The sequence below is a fragment of the Dermochelys coriacea genome, chromosome 4 (assembly GCF_009764565.3).
Source record: "Dermochelys coriacea isolate rDerCor1 chromosome 4, rDerCor1.pri.v4, whole genome shotgun sequence".
Classification (NCBI taxonomy): Eukaryota; Metazoa; Chordata; order Testudines; family Dermochelyidae; genus Dermochelys; species Dermochelys coriacea.
In genome coordinates this window covers 52561372-52576894 of record NC_050071.1, presented here as the reverse complement: position 1 = coordinate 52576894, position 15523 = coordinate 52561372, and the positions used below count along the sequence as shown (strand labels likewise).

The 15523-nt window shown below is 47.2% G+C and overlaps 1 protein-coding gene across 1 annotated transcript in view; it reads right to left on the bottom strand.

The window, feature by feature from the left end:
• LOC122459857 overlaps positions 1-15523 on the bottom strand; it is a 46248-nt gene that overhangs the window by 12800 nt on the left and 17925 nt on the right. The window contains exon 3 of the mRNA XM_043513277.1: positions 7773-7908. Coding sequence (XP_043369212.1) covers positions 7860-7908 — 49 coding nt within the window. The 3' untranslated portion in view covers positions 7773-7859. The remainder of the gene's footprint in view (positions 1-7772; positions 7909-15523) is intronic.

Sequence of the window (15523 nt, the reverse complement as noted above, 5' to 3'; positions counted from 1 at the left end):
TCTACTGTAAAGCCTTGCTGTGACTACATGTTAGCACAACATACAGTACTGCCTACCAAAACACCTGGATAGCTATGGATTTGACGTGTGATGGTATTTCATAGTATGTACAATGGTGCTCTATATAGAATAGCAAACTACAACATGCAAAGCACTTAAAAGAAGTTTCAGAATGTAAAGATAGAATGTATCCTTGTATATGATCACACCACTCTCTATAACAGCAAGAATAATAATTGGTGCTTATAATCTGAAGGTGGCAAAGTGCTTTACAAAGAATGGTAAATATAATTATCCCTGTTTTGTAGATAAGGAAAACGGAGACTTAGGTGGCTGAAGTAACTTGTCAAAGTCACACAACAGCTTAATGGTAGAGTAGGGAGTAGAACACAGGTTTACCGATTCCTGTCCAGATCCTCGTTGGTTTGGATCATGTTGCCTCCAGATAAGATCCTATTCTGAGTATGTGGAGGGTGCTCATTAGTGTAGTATTTAGGCATCAAGCGAAGCCAGTTAAGGGCTTCTCTTAGCATATAGGTAGTTCTGGTTGCATGAGATTAGTTTTGGTGGTAAGTATTACAGAACACATTTAGAGAAGAAAGAAGGGCTTTTCCCCCTCCAACAGAAGGCAGTGCTTTCATGAAAATGGTAATACCTGAGACTGAACAAATCTGAAAGGTACAAAAAAGTTCTATTATGTCTGTAAACAGAGCAGTTCACAAAATCCTGTGATGCTCCCACAGCTGACTTTGGGAGTTTAGGATGACCTGTCTGGGCCCCCCTAATACACGTAACTGAACCATTTTAAAGAAAATGCTTCCTCTACTGTCAGAGAAGTGGGGCCCATAGGCTTGTACTGGGGGTCTTGGCTAGCTGTCAGCATCTAATATTTTTATCAAGGGATAAATCTCCAAATAAGACAAGGGTCTGATGGCTACTAGACCCTCACTAAGCAGACAGCTGTGAGTATTCTGGTGGATTTATGTCCTGTACCCCCCGCTCTCCAATCTTCTACCTGTTTATAGAATCTAAAGTGGCTAGCATTGTTAATATATTAATACACAAAACTTCACTGGGTAGCAGGGTTGCTATACACACAAAAGGCAGGAAATTAAAAGATAAGCTACATAACAGTACATACCCTCTACTCCTTCACCCATAAGTACTCACTTTATCATTACAACTGTCATATACCACAAACCATGCACAGCAGCTGTAACGCTGCTCCATTTTCACATTTCTGCACACACCCCTACCAACTTATTTTCCCACAACACAACTAGTTGTGGATGTTTGATGTAGTAGGTGATTGCAGTAGGAGAAGGTAGTTTGGTAAAGGATTGCGTGCAGACGGGCACCTGAAGGGGGTAATTGAAGGCTGGCATCTCTAGGAGGCAGAATAATGGTTGCTGTCAAGTGGCTTAACTTTTCATGACCTTGATTTTGTGGCTTTGAATCAGTTGTGCTGTGTACGGAGTAGCTGCCATGGTTATGTAAGGATGTGGGAGTGAGCCCTAAGGTTTTAGAACACAGACATCTGGAAGGCAGAGGGCAGACAGCCTGGCAGTCTGATGCCTATAGCTGGCTCAGATGGCTGTTAGGGAACATTTAAATAAAACTAACTTAACTATTAAGCTCTCTATGTCTTAATAAGAACAACACCCCAGATACTTGACACTCAGTATGCTGTGCATTAATTTCCAAAGTTTTTTCTGTGCTTAATGGGGTGGGCAGTGGATGAACAGAGATGAGTGGCCTGCGGGGCTACAAGTGAAGTAGGAAAATATTTTATCTGTCATTAGCTCCGCCTGAACCCTCCCATACCAGCAGTTGTGCACACAAACTCTTTTCTGCTGTAAGACAAAAATCTGACACAAAAGTCAGCTCCAGAGATAGTTTTAAGTGTGTCTGGACTCTTGACCCCGTTGGTCAGGGTTGCATGTGCCTGTTCCCCCTCACTCAAGCAAGTTTCTATGTCTCCCGTCACATCAATCAATAAGGTTTGGGTGTGCTTGCCTCCACTGCTGTGCCACCATCAGTCAGGCTAGCATGTGCCCACTCCTAAACTCCCCTCTAATTAATCAGACTTTTGTATGCCCCCACACCAATCAATCAATCAATCAATCAATCAATCAATCATGTTTTGTGTACGTTCACTCCTTTCCAAATAACCAATCAGCTTTCTGTGTTCCTGCCCTACCCCATTAACCAAACTGGGCTGTTTGAACGCCCTTTTCTGCCCTCCCCTCCTCAGAACAATCAGGCTTCCATGCCCCACCATCAATCAATCAATATTGTGCACATCCTCCCCCCCACACCCTCACTGCCACAATCGATTGTGTTATCGTGTACTTGACTTCATCAATCATGCTTGCGAGCACAGTACATATAAACTTTCAGTTACAACGTTAGTAGCAGCTAAAAATGACCCTAAAATGACCACTGTTCCTCAGACGTTCTTGTCAACTGCTGGAAATGGCCCACCTTGATTATCACTACAAAAGGTTTCTTCCTCCCCCCCACCCCGCTGGTAATAGCTCATCTTAAGTGATCACTCTCCTTACAGTGTGTATGATAACACCCATTGTTTCATGTTCTCTGTGTATATAAATCATCTCCCCACTGTATTTTCCACTGAATGCATCCGATGAAGTGAGCTGTAGCTCACGAAAGCTTATGCTCAAATAAATTTCTTAGTCTCTAAGGTGCCACAAGTACTCCTTTTTCTTTTTGCAAAGACAGACTAACACGGCTGCTACTCTAAAAACTACATAGAAAATTCAAAGAGAAAAAACACTAACCCAGTCTTAAATTTCACATTAACTGGCAATACACTTTTGGAGAAAAAACAGGAATTTATGCCCTATTTTTGAACATTACCCTAACTATGGAGTCTCCATAACCAGGCATTTCTGCAATTCTAACAAATATATGAGATATTCTGTATACATCTGTGCATTTGGCTGTGTCAAGAAAGGATGAACTAGACCTTGAAAAATGATGGATTATGAGAATTTGGAGTGTCTATAAAATTTCCTTACTTATACATGTGCAAATTACCACAGTGATGTGCTGTTAATTGAATCATTAATATCTGGTGTCTATACTGGCTGAGCTGCTGTGTAAGAGATGACTTCCATTGGTATGTCTTGATACATCAATTACCAAAGTCCCACAAACATAATTAACAATGAGATTTTGGAGAAACCTCAACTAAAGTGAAGGTTAATGTCAGAATCATTTAATGGTTGTCTTTGACCTTTCTATCAAAACAGTGAACTATTATTAATACCACAGTAATGCACCAAGGTTTCCCCCACCTATTTTTAAAAACACTTATAGGTGGAGCTGGTAGTACTGCCTATTATTAAGGTTATCTTTCTAATTGGAAGTGTTGGTTGTGCCTTCACTGTAGGGTTAACCTGGACTCCTGCCTGGGCTTTAGCCCTGAGTCCCCGATAGATAAATAAATAAATTAAATAAAATAAAACTTTTTATTTGGGTTTGGAGGTGCTTTGAACGCGAGCTAACTTACCCAGCTGAGGGTATAGATTAGAGCCTGGGTTCTGCTTGAACTTGGGCTGTAACCCATGTACTTTGCAGTATGGATGCAGGCTGTAAACCAGTTATTTAATATGGGTACTGATAGTCTTCCAATGCCTTCCCACAATTCTCTTGGGCCATATTTTCCTGCCCTTCTACCTATCCCTTCTTCTGCACTGGAAGTCACCTATCAGTTTATGTACACCAGTTTAGTATTTAAACCCACATTCCAAGTGTCTAGAAGTGCTTCAGTTTACTGAGTTAACAGGCTAAGAGTCCTTCTGCACAGGGGGAAGGCAAGCACAGACAAGTTCTCCCACAACACGCTGTGAAACAATTCCTAGAGTGGCGCAGCTTAGTGCAGCTGAACCATGGGATATGCCCCCAGAAGTCCTAGCCTGGGTTAGGGCAGTGCCAGTAGCGATGTGACTACGCAGGTAGGACAGGTGGCTTAGCAGTGTGGACACTCAGACCCTGGCTTTGCTAACCCTGACTGCCCAGACGTGAGTTAACTCTGGGTTTGTACTGCCATAGCACCTACAAGCCCCAGTCATAGACCAGGACCTCACTGTGGTAGGCGCTGTATAAACAGCAAACAAAAAGACAGACACTGCTCCAGAAAGCTTACAGTCTTTCTATGTAATACTCTGAGGCCCTGTTTTCAGTGGATTTATATCTTTGCCAAACTGTAACCATTTGGGTTGAAACTTTCTATTCCAGTTGTCTGCCTCAGGCTGATTATTTTTATTTATTTGTGGAAAATTTCAGCCAAAACAGTTCAACTGTTTCTGAGAGTGAGGTCAGGGGAAAACATGCTGTTTTGTCCATCTAAATAAACTCTGGTAAACTTTTATTTGAAAAGCTCTAGCACCTCCATTGCTTGGAACAAAGATCTGAAATTTGGCAGGGGGTGGCTTTCGTGTGACAGACATGCCTTTGGCAGCCCCTGTCAAAACCCACCCAAATTTGGCCAAGTTATAAGCCTTTGAAAAATCATAGTTTGCACGTGCTCCATAGAGACTCAGGCACCAATCCACAAAGTTACTTAGGCAGCTAAATCTTGGTCCCAATCTTAGGCTCCACAAAACTATTGCTGCTCCAGGTGCCTAAGTTTTCAGGGTAAATATTCCCTAGGCACCTGTGTTTCTGCCACTGGGATCATGAGCTGCTGCCTCACCCTAGGCATCTGGATGCCTGTTTCCTGCCTAAGCCCCAAAGTGATCCACAGATTGGGGGGAAATAGGAGTTCACTCACTCACCCATCTCCAGGCAGCAGCTGATCAGGTACGTGTGCTCAGCAGTGGCAGTGGTGTCTTCCTATAACTTTTAGCGCAGTAGTTAGAGCACTCACGTTGGATGTGGGAGACCAAGGTTCAATTGCCCCCTCTGGCTGATCGGGGAGAAAGCATTTGAACAGGAGTCTCCCACCACTCAGGAGTGATCTAACTATGCTGCTATGCGCTATTCTGATATGGGGCTCTCTCAATCTCTCCTGAGTAAGCTGTTCCACTGTGGATAATTAATGAAAGAGTGATTGGAGTAGGGGACACTGGACCTTGGTCTCCCACCTCCTAGGTGCCTCTCTCTCACTCGGCCCATTACTATTTAAGTATTTATAGACAATGGAACAGCATTCCCCCTGTCATTGGCATCTCCCATTGACTAATTTAGATGACTTGCTGGCTTTTGTTGATCACATTCTATGGTTCCTATCTCTCCCCATTCATTGTATAGGGAGCCAAGGTGCCTAATTCACATTTTCACAAAAAAGAAAAGGAGTACGTGTGGCACCTTAGAGACTAACACATTTATTTGAGCATAAGCTTTCGTGAGCTACAGCTCACTTCATCGGATGCTGAAGCTCACGAAAGCTTATGCTCAAATAAATTTGTTAGTCTCTAACGTGCCACAAGTACTCCTTTTCTTTTTTGCGAATACAGACTAACACAGCTGCTACTCTGAAACCTGTAATTCAGGTTTTGTGGATCACAATGTTGTTCCTGTGATTTTCTAGGTGTCTAACAATTAAGCATTGTGACACTGAGCATTGCAACGCCTATGTCCCTTTATGGATTCAGACCTTAGATTTTAGCCACTAAATTCTCTGAAGATTCCATCTGCGCTGGACATGCTCCAGCACAGGGCTGAGCAGAACTTTCCCTGCAATAAAGCTCCGGAATGCTATGGGCTGATTAGATCCAGATTCAGATCCTGGCACGGGCACCTGAACTGAGAGTAGGGAGCCTGTCTCTCCTGTGTTTGCAATGACCAGCCAGCATGGAGGAGAAGCTGCCTGATTCAAATGGAGAGGGGACAAGAGTTTAGGAGAGGGAGTAGATTGGAATAAGGAACATGACCAGATCTGGCAGCTTTCTAGGGCATGGCAACATGGGTAATAGAAAGCACAGAATCTGCTGCCCTGAATCTCGCCCAGCATCTTTCCCCCTAAGAAAGAATGGATGGGATTACCTTTGGGGCTCATCAATGCTACTGTTTAACTGGAAGGGTTAGTGTTTAGTAACTCAGAACACTCTCTGAAAGGAGCAGAGTGCATTTCCTTGCTTTATTTTGAGTTCTTTGGTAGTCAAGTGAGAATCAAATTTAAATCTCATGCATATCAATAGAAAAGACATTCAGCTAGGATATGGCATGATTAGCAGATTTACAAGCAATAATGAGTTAGTACTTTGTACTGGGAGTGTATGAAATTATTTTCTCTTAACCATCACTTTTCCAATACCAACAGAATCAAATACTGTATTATAACTCTGTCTACTCTTTATGTTCAGGTATATATCAGCATCATTTTATTATTCCTTAAGGATCAATATAACATGAACACCAAGAATTGATCCATTTTGTGCCTATAAAAGGGCCTGCGGGCAACAATTAGAATGAGGTCATCCAAGACCTAATCCTTAAAATAGCCAAAAATATTAAAAAATAGCTGAGGGCACATTTTGGTGTGGGTTAATGCATTAGCTTTTCATCTCCTCCAAGTTAAAGTCAGGTCATCAGCCAAATAAGTTTGGTGGTCTTATCTAGCCTTGATTTTTGTATGTCTTAAACACATTACTCATTGCAGTCTGGTGAGTGCCCTAATCACTAGGTTATAGGATATTCTGATGTGGGGCTCCATCTCTGTTGAAGTTGGTCCACTTAAATTAAACAACGGTCTATCTAAACATTAATTGGGCTAAAGAAAGCATTTGAATGACTATCTAGCTTGGTGGTTAGGGCACCCATTTGAGAGGTAGATGATTCCTGTTCCAATCCCTTCTTCCCCCTCAGGAAGAGGGGGAACTTCGACTGGGAGTCTCCCACATCCTGGGTAAGTACCCTGTCCACTAAGGATTACAAGGGAGGTCCTTCCTCCCCACTGCACCAGCTATTGTATAAACTCACCTGAGAGGCTCAATCCCGTAGGCAGCAAACCTAGTGGATTGCACCCCCCCCACCCACACGCGACTTGGGCAGCTGCACACCTATCTTTCCCAGTTTGTGTGGCAGGAGATAGGCATCTGGGCATCCAGAGTGAGACTGCAGTGCACATGCACAGAGGCAAAAACTTAGACACCAAGTGAATTTAGGCACCTACAGGAATAGGCAGTAGCCAGGAGGGAGTTTTGTGGATTATAGTGGGGCCAAAAACAGGACTTAGGTGTCTAAGTACCTTTGTGGATCCTATTCCTTGTGCCTCCCTATTCCTGGGTCCCCACCATGCCCCTCCTTCTCCTCCACCAGTTCTTATTTCTTTTATTTTTACCTGTCAACATTTTAAACATTGGGATGGTGAGGAGAGCTGATCTGGAGTATTGTTATGCCAGAAACTGTTAGTGGATCCCATGAACCAGTTCTTTGATCTACAGACACTTACAGATGTGGATGAAACCGCTTGGTCTGCTAACCTGACACAAGGAGCTGGTCCCATTTTCCCCATTTTTTTTTACCAAATTCAATAGGGTTCTGCCCATTAATGCTTAGAACATTCCCTGAAATTTTGTAGTTGATTGGATTCAGTGTTCTAAAGTTACCATGTTACATACAGACAAACAGAAAAATACCATTAAGTTGCATGTAGGACTTTGCTGTGCTTGGCCAACTAATTATATTTTGCTGGACATAAACCCCAAGTTATCAGCTTCATGTAGAGATTAAGAGTTCCTAAATATCTCAAAGGGTTGGTAGTGTACTGGTGATTAGCTTTCCCCATTCCAAATACCTGTGGCCTCCTTACTTCAGTTATGATATAAACATGAACCCACATCTCCCACCAAGGAATGTACTGTATATTGCTACTGCTTCATTGGCTCAGCTCAGTAGGTGGTATCAGTTGTAATTTGTCTCAGCAAAAATTCTGCAGTTCTGCAAACAAGTAAACAAACGAAAATGACATAGGAATAAATTGGAGAGACCAAGTGGAAAAGGAGAAGGCCCAAACATTTGTCAAGTATGCAATATATAGCCAGCAAAGATTACTCCAAAAAAGGGCATTTTCTGAAGGATTGTAATTACCTTAAAAAAAAGGGACATACAGGCTTGCAATGATTTCATGGCTTTTTCCACAATAGAATTTTCTAGTGGAGCTTTTCTTCCTATATCTAGTGCTTTTGTAGTTTTCAACTTCTAAAACATTTCAGCCTGTTTCCACTCCCTATAGTTTTTAGTAGCATTGTCTCTGTTTAGGCTAAATGAAGACAACAAACCATTGGCTTCGTGTGTACTGACACTATCAAACAGAAGAGGGCACTAAATCAAAGGCATCAAGGTTGCTGAAAAGTACCACAGAGGATCCTTCCAGTACACAGAAAACCTGAAGCTGAACAATGCAGACAAAAAGGAATAATTTATGGTTTTTACTGGAGAAAATTGGCTTGATTTTGAAGCTTAATTGCAGTTTGAAGGAAATGCAAATTATATTGTTTCTTTTCATTCTACAGTTGTAGAGGACAATTATCTTCAATGCATCATCAGTGGGGTTCTAACTGTATATCCTTGTCTACACAATTAGCATCTCAATTATCTTTTAAAACATCAAAAACAAATACACTGCACAATGATACAAGCGCTGGAAACTATCTTATGATTTCTAACAGAAAACTGGAATCTGACTATGTCCCGAATAATTTCTGAACTATTTTCCTGAATTCTTTACTGATTGCTATTATAATATTTCTCTTTAAGACTGATCATAAAATTGAAAACTGATGTGGTCAGATTTTTAAAGTTACACACACACAACTGTGTATATGCATTTAAATGTGCTTAATTTATTCATTAAAATTTTCAGTGTAAGTCTTCTGATCAGGTATATGGAAGTGCACGCCTAGTTAAATGACTAGCAGGCTAGTTGCAAATGCTAAGACCTAATTTTCCTGGGACAGTGTCTATAGTTTACTAAAATCTGTTAACTAAGTATATGTCTCAATAGTGGCGATTTCATGTAAACTGGCTGCATTACAGATGGGGCTGGTATCACCATCTAACATTAAAGTTGCTCCACACTGCCATTTGTAAGATCGTGCTGTCTGTTGCTTATATCTTTGCCAAACTTTATCTGTTTGGGTTAAACTTTTCCAAAGTTTCTGCCTCAGGAGGACATATATTATATTTTAATTTCGGCCAAAATGATTCAGCTGTTTCCAAGAACAAGGCTGGGGGACTTGGGGGGGGGGGGGAGAATGTTGTTTTGTCCTGTTCAAAGAAAACTGGCAACTTTTTTCTTTTTAAATAGTTTTAGTGCTACCAGGCTTTAGAGCAGGGACTTGACATTTGGCAGGGGCTGCAGGAACGCTTTGTGTCAGGGATGTGCCTTTTGCCATCCCTGCAAAAATCCACCCAAATTTGGCCAAGTTAAAAGCCTTTAAAAAATTATAATTCACAGTAGAGACTTAAGCCCAGATCCTTAAAAGTATTTAGGCACCTAACTCCCATTGAAATAAATATGAGATAGGCATCTAGATATCACTGGGGATCCAGGCTTTAGATTTTAGCAGCTAAATTCCCCAAAGATGCTGTCCACACTGGGCATGCTGCTGCCTGGAACTAAGCATGACTTTCCCTGCAGTCGTAGCTCTCAGCAGCTGCAGGTCCATGCATCTGAACTGAGAACAAGGAGCCTGTCTCTCCTGTGCTCCCAAAAACCATCCCCCACTCATGCCTAAGCAGTGTGGAGGAGGAAACTGCTGGATTGGAATGTAGAGTCCAAGAGCTGGAACTGTGGGAGGTTAGTGATGGTATGAGTTAGGGAAAAGGAGTATGAGTGGTAGCAACTGGGACTGGAGGTTGGCAGGAATGAGGGAAACTGGAACTGATAGCTGAAGTGGGGGGAGACTGGGACTGGCTAGGTAAAGAGACTGGGAGCTGGGAGTAGAGACTGGGACTGGGAGCCAGGGGGAAACTCTGACTGCCTGGGCAAGCAGACTGGAATTGAGAACCAGTGGGGTGGAGGAAGTAGTTATGGGGAATAGACAGATCTGACAAGGAGTCAGGGTATGGGGAGAAAACTGGGACTGACCAGGCAACAAGACTGGGACAAAGAGCCGGGGAGGGAGATTGGGAGAGGGAGCTACTGAGGTAGGGTGACTGGACGCCAGGGTTGGGGCGAAAGACTGATCAGATGAGGAGCTGAAAAGGAGAAGTGGAACTGTCTGGGCAAGGAAACTAGGAGCTGAAGGTGAAAGGGACTGAGAATGGCTAGGCAAGGGGACCAGGAATCTGCAAAGGGAGACTAGGATTGTAGGGCAAGGAGACTGAGACTGGGATGAGAAGCCTGAGCCGTGTAGATTGGTACTGGCTAGGTGGGGAGAATAGGATTAGGACAAGGAGCCAGGGAGGGGAAGGGACTAGTGTAAAACATAGTATATGATCGTGTAATGCAAACACAGAAGGAGGCTGAATTAAGGTTGCACAGGCAATCTTAATAAAGTTCTTTTAACACAGTTTTGTGTGTGTAATCTGTACATACATTTCTATTCTATTCAAGGTCTTAAATCACAGCCAACACCATTGCATTTTAGCATGGCTAAAGCTTAATATTTGCAAACAGAGGGTTCAATGTGCAGCGCAAAGCTGTTTTATACCAGTGTAACTCATTGACGTCAGTGGAGTTACTCCTCATACGCACTAGTATGAAAGCAAAATCAGGCCAAGAATTGACATGCCACATCACTGAGGGGATGATAAATGTATTGTACATTTGGATTATTTTAACAATCGTGTGGTTTTTTTATTTGTAGAAAACTTGAATGGACATTTCAACACTCTCACTACATGTTATCTATTAAGCCATTTTTAACATAACTGTTTTCAAAAGGAACTCTTATTACATGAGTATGTGTGTTTGTGCTTACATTGTGTGTCTCCCTTCATTTTCAGAAATAAGCATACATTAGTTCTATATTTATTAATTTTTTTATATTTTTTTGGCCAATTCAGAGATTTTTTTGATAATATAAAAATGTTGACAGAGAAGATTTGGAAAGTACATAGCCTTATGTGCTAATTTCTTTTCTTATGTCAATTCACTCATTCTTTAAGACCAACGTTTTCAAACTTTGGTCTTTAAAGTTAAGGACTGTGACGGGGCAAGGCCAGATGGCTATAGAAGAGTAGTCCTATTGGGATCCGGGCCATGGAAGAGTAGTATTATTGGGATCCGGGTCGCCTGCTGCACCTCCGGGTCCGCATGGAGGGGCTCATAGTCAACCTCGTCAACATCTATGCCCCAGCAGCGAGCCCGGAGCGGCTGCAATTCTATCAGCAGGCGTCCGCCTTCCTCGGCACCTTGGATCCTCAGGAGTGCCTGGTCCTGGGAGGGGACTTTAACATCACCCTTGAGGAACGGGACAGCTCGGGAACCGAGCAGAGCCCGGCCGCCGTCGCCATCCTCCAGGAGATAGTTGAACACCACTCCCTGGTGGACGTCTGGTGCGACCACCACCCAGATGACACTTCCACGTTCAGCTTTGTACGGGTGGAGGCCCATCGGTCGCGCCACTCCCGATTGGACCGCATTAATTTATCACGCTTTCATCTTTCATGAGCCCACTCCTCCAGCATCCGGCCGGCCCCATTTTCTGACCATCATATAGCCACCATGACAGCCTCCCTCTGCGTGGAGAGGCTGGGGCCGGGCTATTGGCATTTTAACAACAGCTTGCTGGAGGATGCGGGCTTCGTGGCGTCCTTCCGGGAGTTCTGGCTGGCCTGGCGAGGGCAGTGGCGTGCCTTTCCCTCGGCGCGACGGTGGTGGGACCTAGGAAAGGTGCGCGCCTGGCTCTTCTGCCGTGACTACACCCGGGGCGCCAGCTGACGGAGGGATGCGGCGATAGAGCAGTTGGAAAGGGAGGTCTTAGAGCTGGAGAGGCGTCTGGCCGCCAGCCCCGAGGATCCACCCTTCTGCGGAGCGTGCCGGGAGAAGCGGGAGGAGCTCCGGACCCTCGAGGACCATCGGGCCCGGGGTGCCTTTGTTCGATCCCGCATCCGTCTCCTTCGGGAGATGGATCGCGGCTCCCGCTTCTTCTACACCCTGGAGAAAAAGAGGGGGGCTAAAAAACATGTCATCTGCCTACTGGCAGAAGATGGGACCCCCCTCACGGATCCGGTGGAGATGTGTGGGAGGGTGAGAGCCTTCTACGCAAGCCTATTCTCCCCGGATCCGACCGATCCTAACGCTTGCAGAGTGCTGTGGGAGGAGCTCCCGACGGTCAGTGCGGGCGACCGAGACCGGCTAGATCTGCCTCTCACTCTGGCTGAGTTCTCGGAAGCCCTCCGTTGCATGCCCACCAATAAATCTCCGGACATGGACAGGCTGACGGTGGAGTTCTACCGCGTGTTCTGGGACGTCCTGGGCCCAGAACTAGTCACCGTCTGGGCCGAGTCTTTGCAGAGCGGGGTCCTCCCTCTTTCGTTCAGGCGAGCCGTGCTGGCCTTATTGCTGAAGAAGGGGGACCTCCACGATTTATGAAATTGGCGTCCCGTCTCGCTCCTCAGCACGGACTACAAAGTCGTGGCAAAAGCCATCTCACTGCGGCTAGGGTCCGTGTTGGCGGACGTGGTTCACCCAGACCAGACCTACACCGTCCTGGGCCGCATCATCTTCGACAACCTATATCTGGTCCGGGACCTATTGGAACTTGGGTGTAGGGATGGTCTGTCGTTCGCCCTCCTGTCCTTAGATCAGAAGAAGGCGTTCGACAGAGTGGATCACGGGTATCTCCTGAGCACTCTGCAGGCGTTTGGATTCGGACCCAGGTTTGTGAATTTTCTCCGGGTGCTGTACGCTTCCGCAGAGTGTTTGGTCAGGCTCAACTGGACCCTGACCGAACTGGTCAGCTTCAGGCGAGGAGTACGGCAGGGGTGCCCCCTCTCAGGCCAGCTGTACGCTCTGGCGATTGAGCCCTTCCTCTGTCTCCTCCGAAGGAGGTTGACAGGGTTGGTGCTGCGGGAGCCGGAGCTGTGGATGGTCCTGTCGGCGTACGCTGATGACGTGCTCCTCGTGGTCCAGGACCCGGGCGACTTGGTGCGGGTGGAGGCTTGCCAGGCCATCTATTCGGCAGCCTCCTCCGCGCGGGTCAACTGGGTCAAGAGCTCTGGCTTGGTAGTAGGGGACTGGCGGCAGGCGAGCTCCCTCCCACCTGCGCTTCAGGCCATCCGGTGGAGCACGGGTCCGCTGCTCTTTCTGGGCGTTTACCTTTCTGCCACGCATCCCTCTCTGCCGGAGAACTGGCAGAATTTAGAGGGCGGGGTGATAGAGCGGCTCCGGAAATGGACAGGACTACTCCGGTGCCTCTCCCTTCAGGGGAGAGCGCTGGTGCTTAATCAACTAGTCCTGTCCATGCTCTGGTACCGGCTCAACACCCTGGTCCCGGCCCCGGGTTTCCTGGCCAACCTCCAGACATCAATTCTGGAGTTCTTTTGGTCAGGACTGCACTGGGTCCCTGCAGGGGTTCTCCATCTACCTCTGGAGGAGGGCAGGCAGGGCCTAAAATGTCTGCTCACTCAGGTCCATGTCTTCCGCCTCCAGACCCTGCAGAGGCTCCTTTATGGTGCAGGTAGTCCGGGGTGGAGCATACTGGCGCACGCCTTCCTGCACCACTTCCGAGGACTCCGATACGACCGGCAGCTCCTTTATCTCCAATCGAGAGGACTTCCGTGAGACCTCTCCAGGCTGCCGGTCTTCTACCAGGACCTCCTCCGGACCTGGAAACTCTTTTCAATGACCAGGTCCATGGCGGCCACCGAGGGGGCAGATCTCCTCGCGGAGCCCCTGCTACACAACCCCCAGCTCCGTGTGCAGGTGGCGGAGTCCCGCTCGGTGCGCCAGAGGTTGGTCCTGGCAGAGGTCACAAGAGTCGGAGATCTCCCAGACTATGACCGGGGTGACTGGCTGGATCCCTTGATGCTCGCTCAGTGCATGGGGCTTTCCAGACCTTGTACTCCCCAGCGCATAGTTCAGGAGGTGAAGGCCGCTTTGCCGCCCGCTCCTCGGGTTTATCTCGACCGGGTCTTGCACGAGGGCACGCCCCGCCCACCCGCTACCCCAAGCCCGCCGGACCTTTTAATTGGACCCCTGCCCCGTGGACCCAACCGACCCCTTCACCCCTTCACCGGAAGCCGGCTGCACGAGATGCAGCCGGTCTGCTTTCAAACCGCGCCAAGAAATCATCTCTACACACTCGTGCTCCACACCCTTCACGCCTGCACAAATACGCCGATACAAAATGGCGGGACCTCCTGCCACCTTTGGAGGGTGAGGAGCCCCAGTGGGCCAGCCTATATTCCATCTTAGTCTCAAGGCCCGCCAGGGATGTCAGTTGGCGGCTCCTTCATGGAGCCATGAGCACGGTCGTGTACTTGGCGCGGTTCACCTCAATCCCAGACACATGCCCCTTTTGCGGCGTGAGAGATACCCTGGCACATGTATACTTGGAGTATGCCAGGCTGCAGCCCCTATTCCGGCTCCTCACCAATATTTTATTACGTTTTTGGCTGCACTTCTCCCCTCACCTTCTCATTTATGCACTCCCTATCCGTGGCCCCACAAAGTCATGGGATCTCCTGGTCAACCTCCTCATGGCCCAGCTAAAATGGCTATCTATAAAACCAGACTGAGGAGGTTGGCTGATGGGGTCTCCTGTGACTGTGGGGCCTGCTTCCGATCCTCGGTCTGTTCACGTATCCGGGCGGCGTCCTCTGACTCCCTTGACGCCTTTGAGGAGCAGTGGGCACTGTCCGGGGTTCTCTGCTCGGTGTCCCCGTCCAGTTCCCTTCGTTTGACCCTTTGACCGCACCCCTGTCCCTGTTATTTCATTAGTTGTCCCCCAGAATCTTTTGGGTATCTAGGTCCTGTGGATTCCCCTTTTAGGCTGGGGGGGATCCTTTAGCAGTGGACGGGCTTCGCCCGCCCACTTCTCGGATCCCAATAAGACTAGGGATTTGTTTAGCCTGGAGCGAATCTCTCTCTCTCTCTCCCACTGCTCTTCCATAGCCTTCTAGCGTGGAGGGAGGTGAGAAGCTGCTACTCTTGCTGCTGCTAGGCCCTAAGCTCTCCTGCTGCTCCAGCAGCTCCCCTGGCTGGGCCTGACACCCCGCATTCTCTGCTACCTGGTTGCTGGACCCCCCCACTCTCGGGTGCTGCCACTGCTCCAACTGCAGCCCCGGGGGTGGGGAGGGGGCTGTTAGCCCACTCCCCAGAGAGGAGGAGTGAGGGACCCCAGCCACTGCTGTTGTGGACACCACCACCACCACCACCTGAGATGGGTCCTTTCTGCCTGCCTGGATCACCACCTGGAGTTCCTGGAGCTCCTCCCAGAGCACTCTGCAAGTGTTAGCACGCCTCTCCAGCTCTAAGACTTCCCGTTCCAACTACTCTATCGCCGCATCCCTCCGTTGGCTGGCGCCCTGGGTGTAGTCATGGCAGAAGAGCCTAGGTCCCTTCCCTAGGTCCCACCACCACCGCGCCGAGGGAAAGGCATGC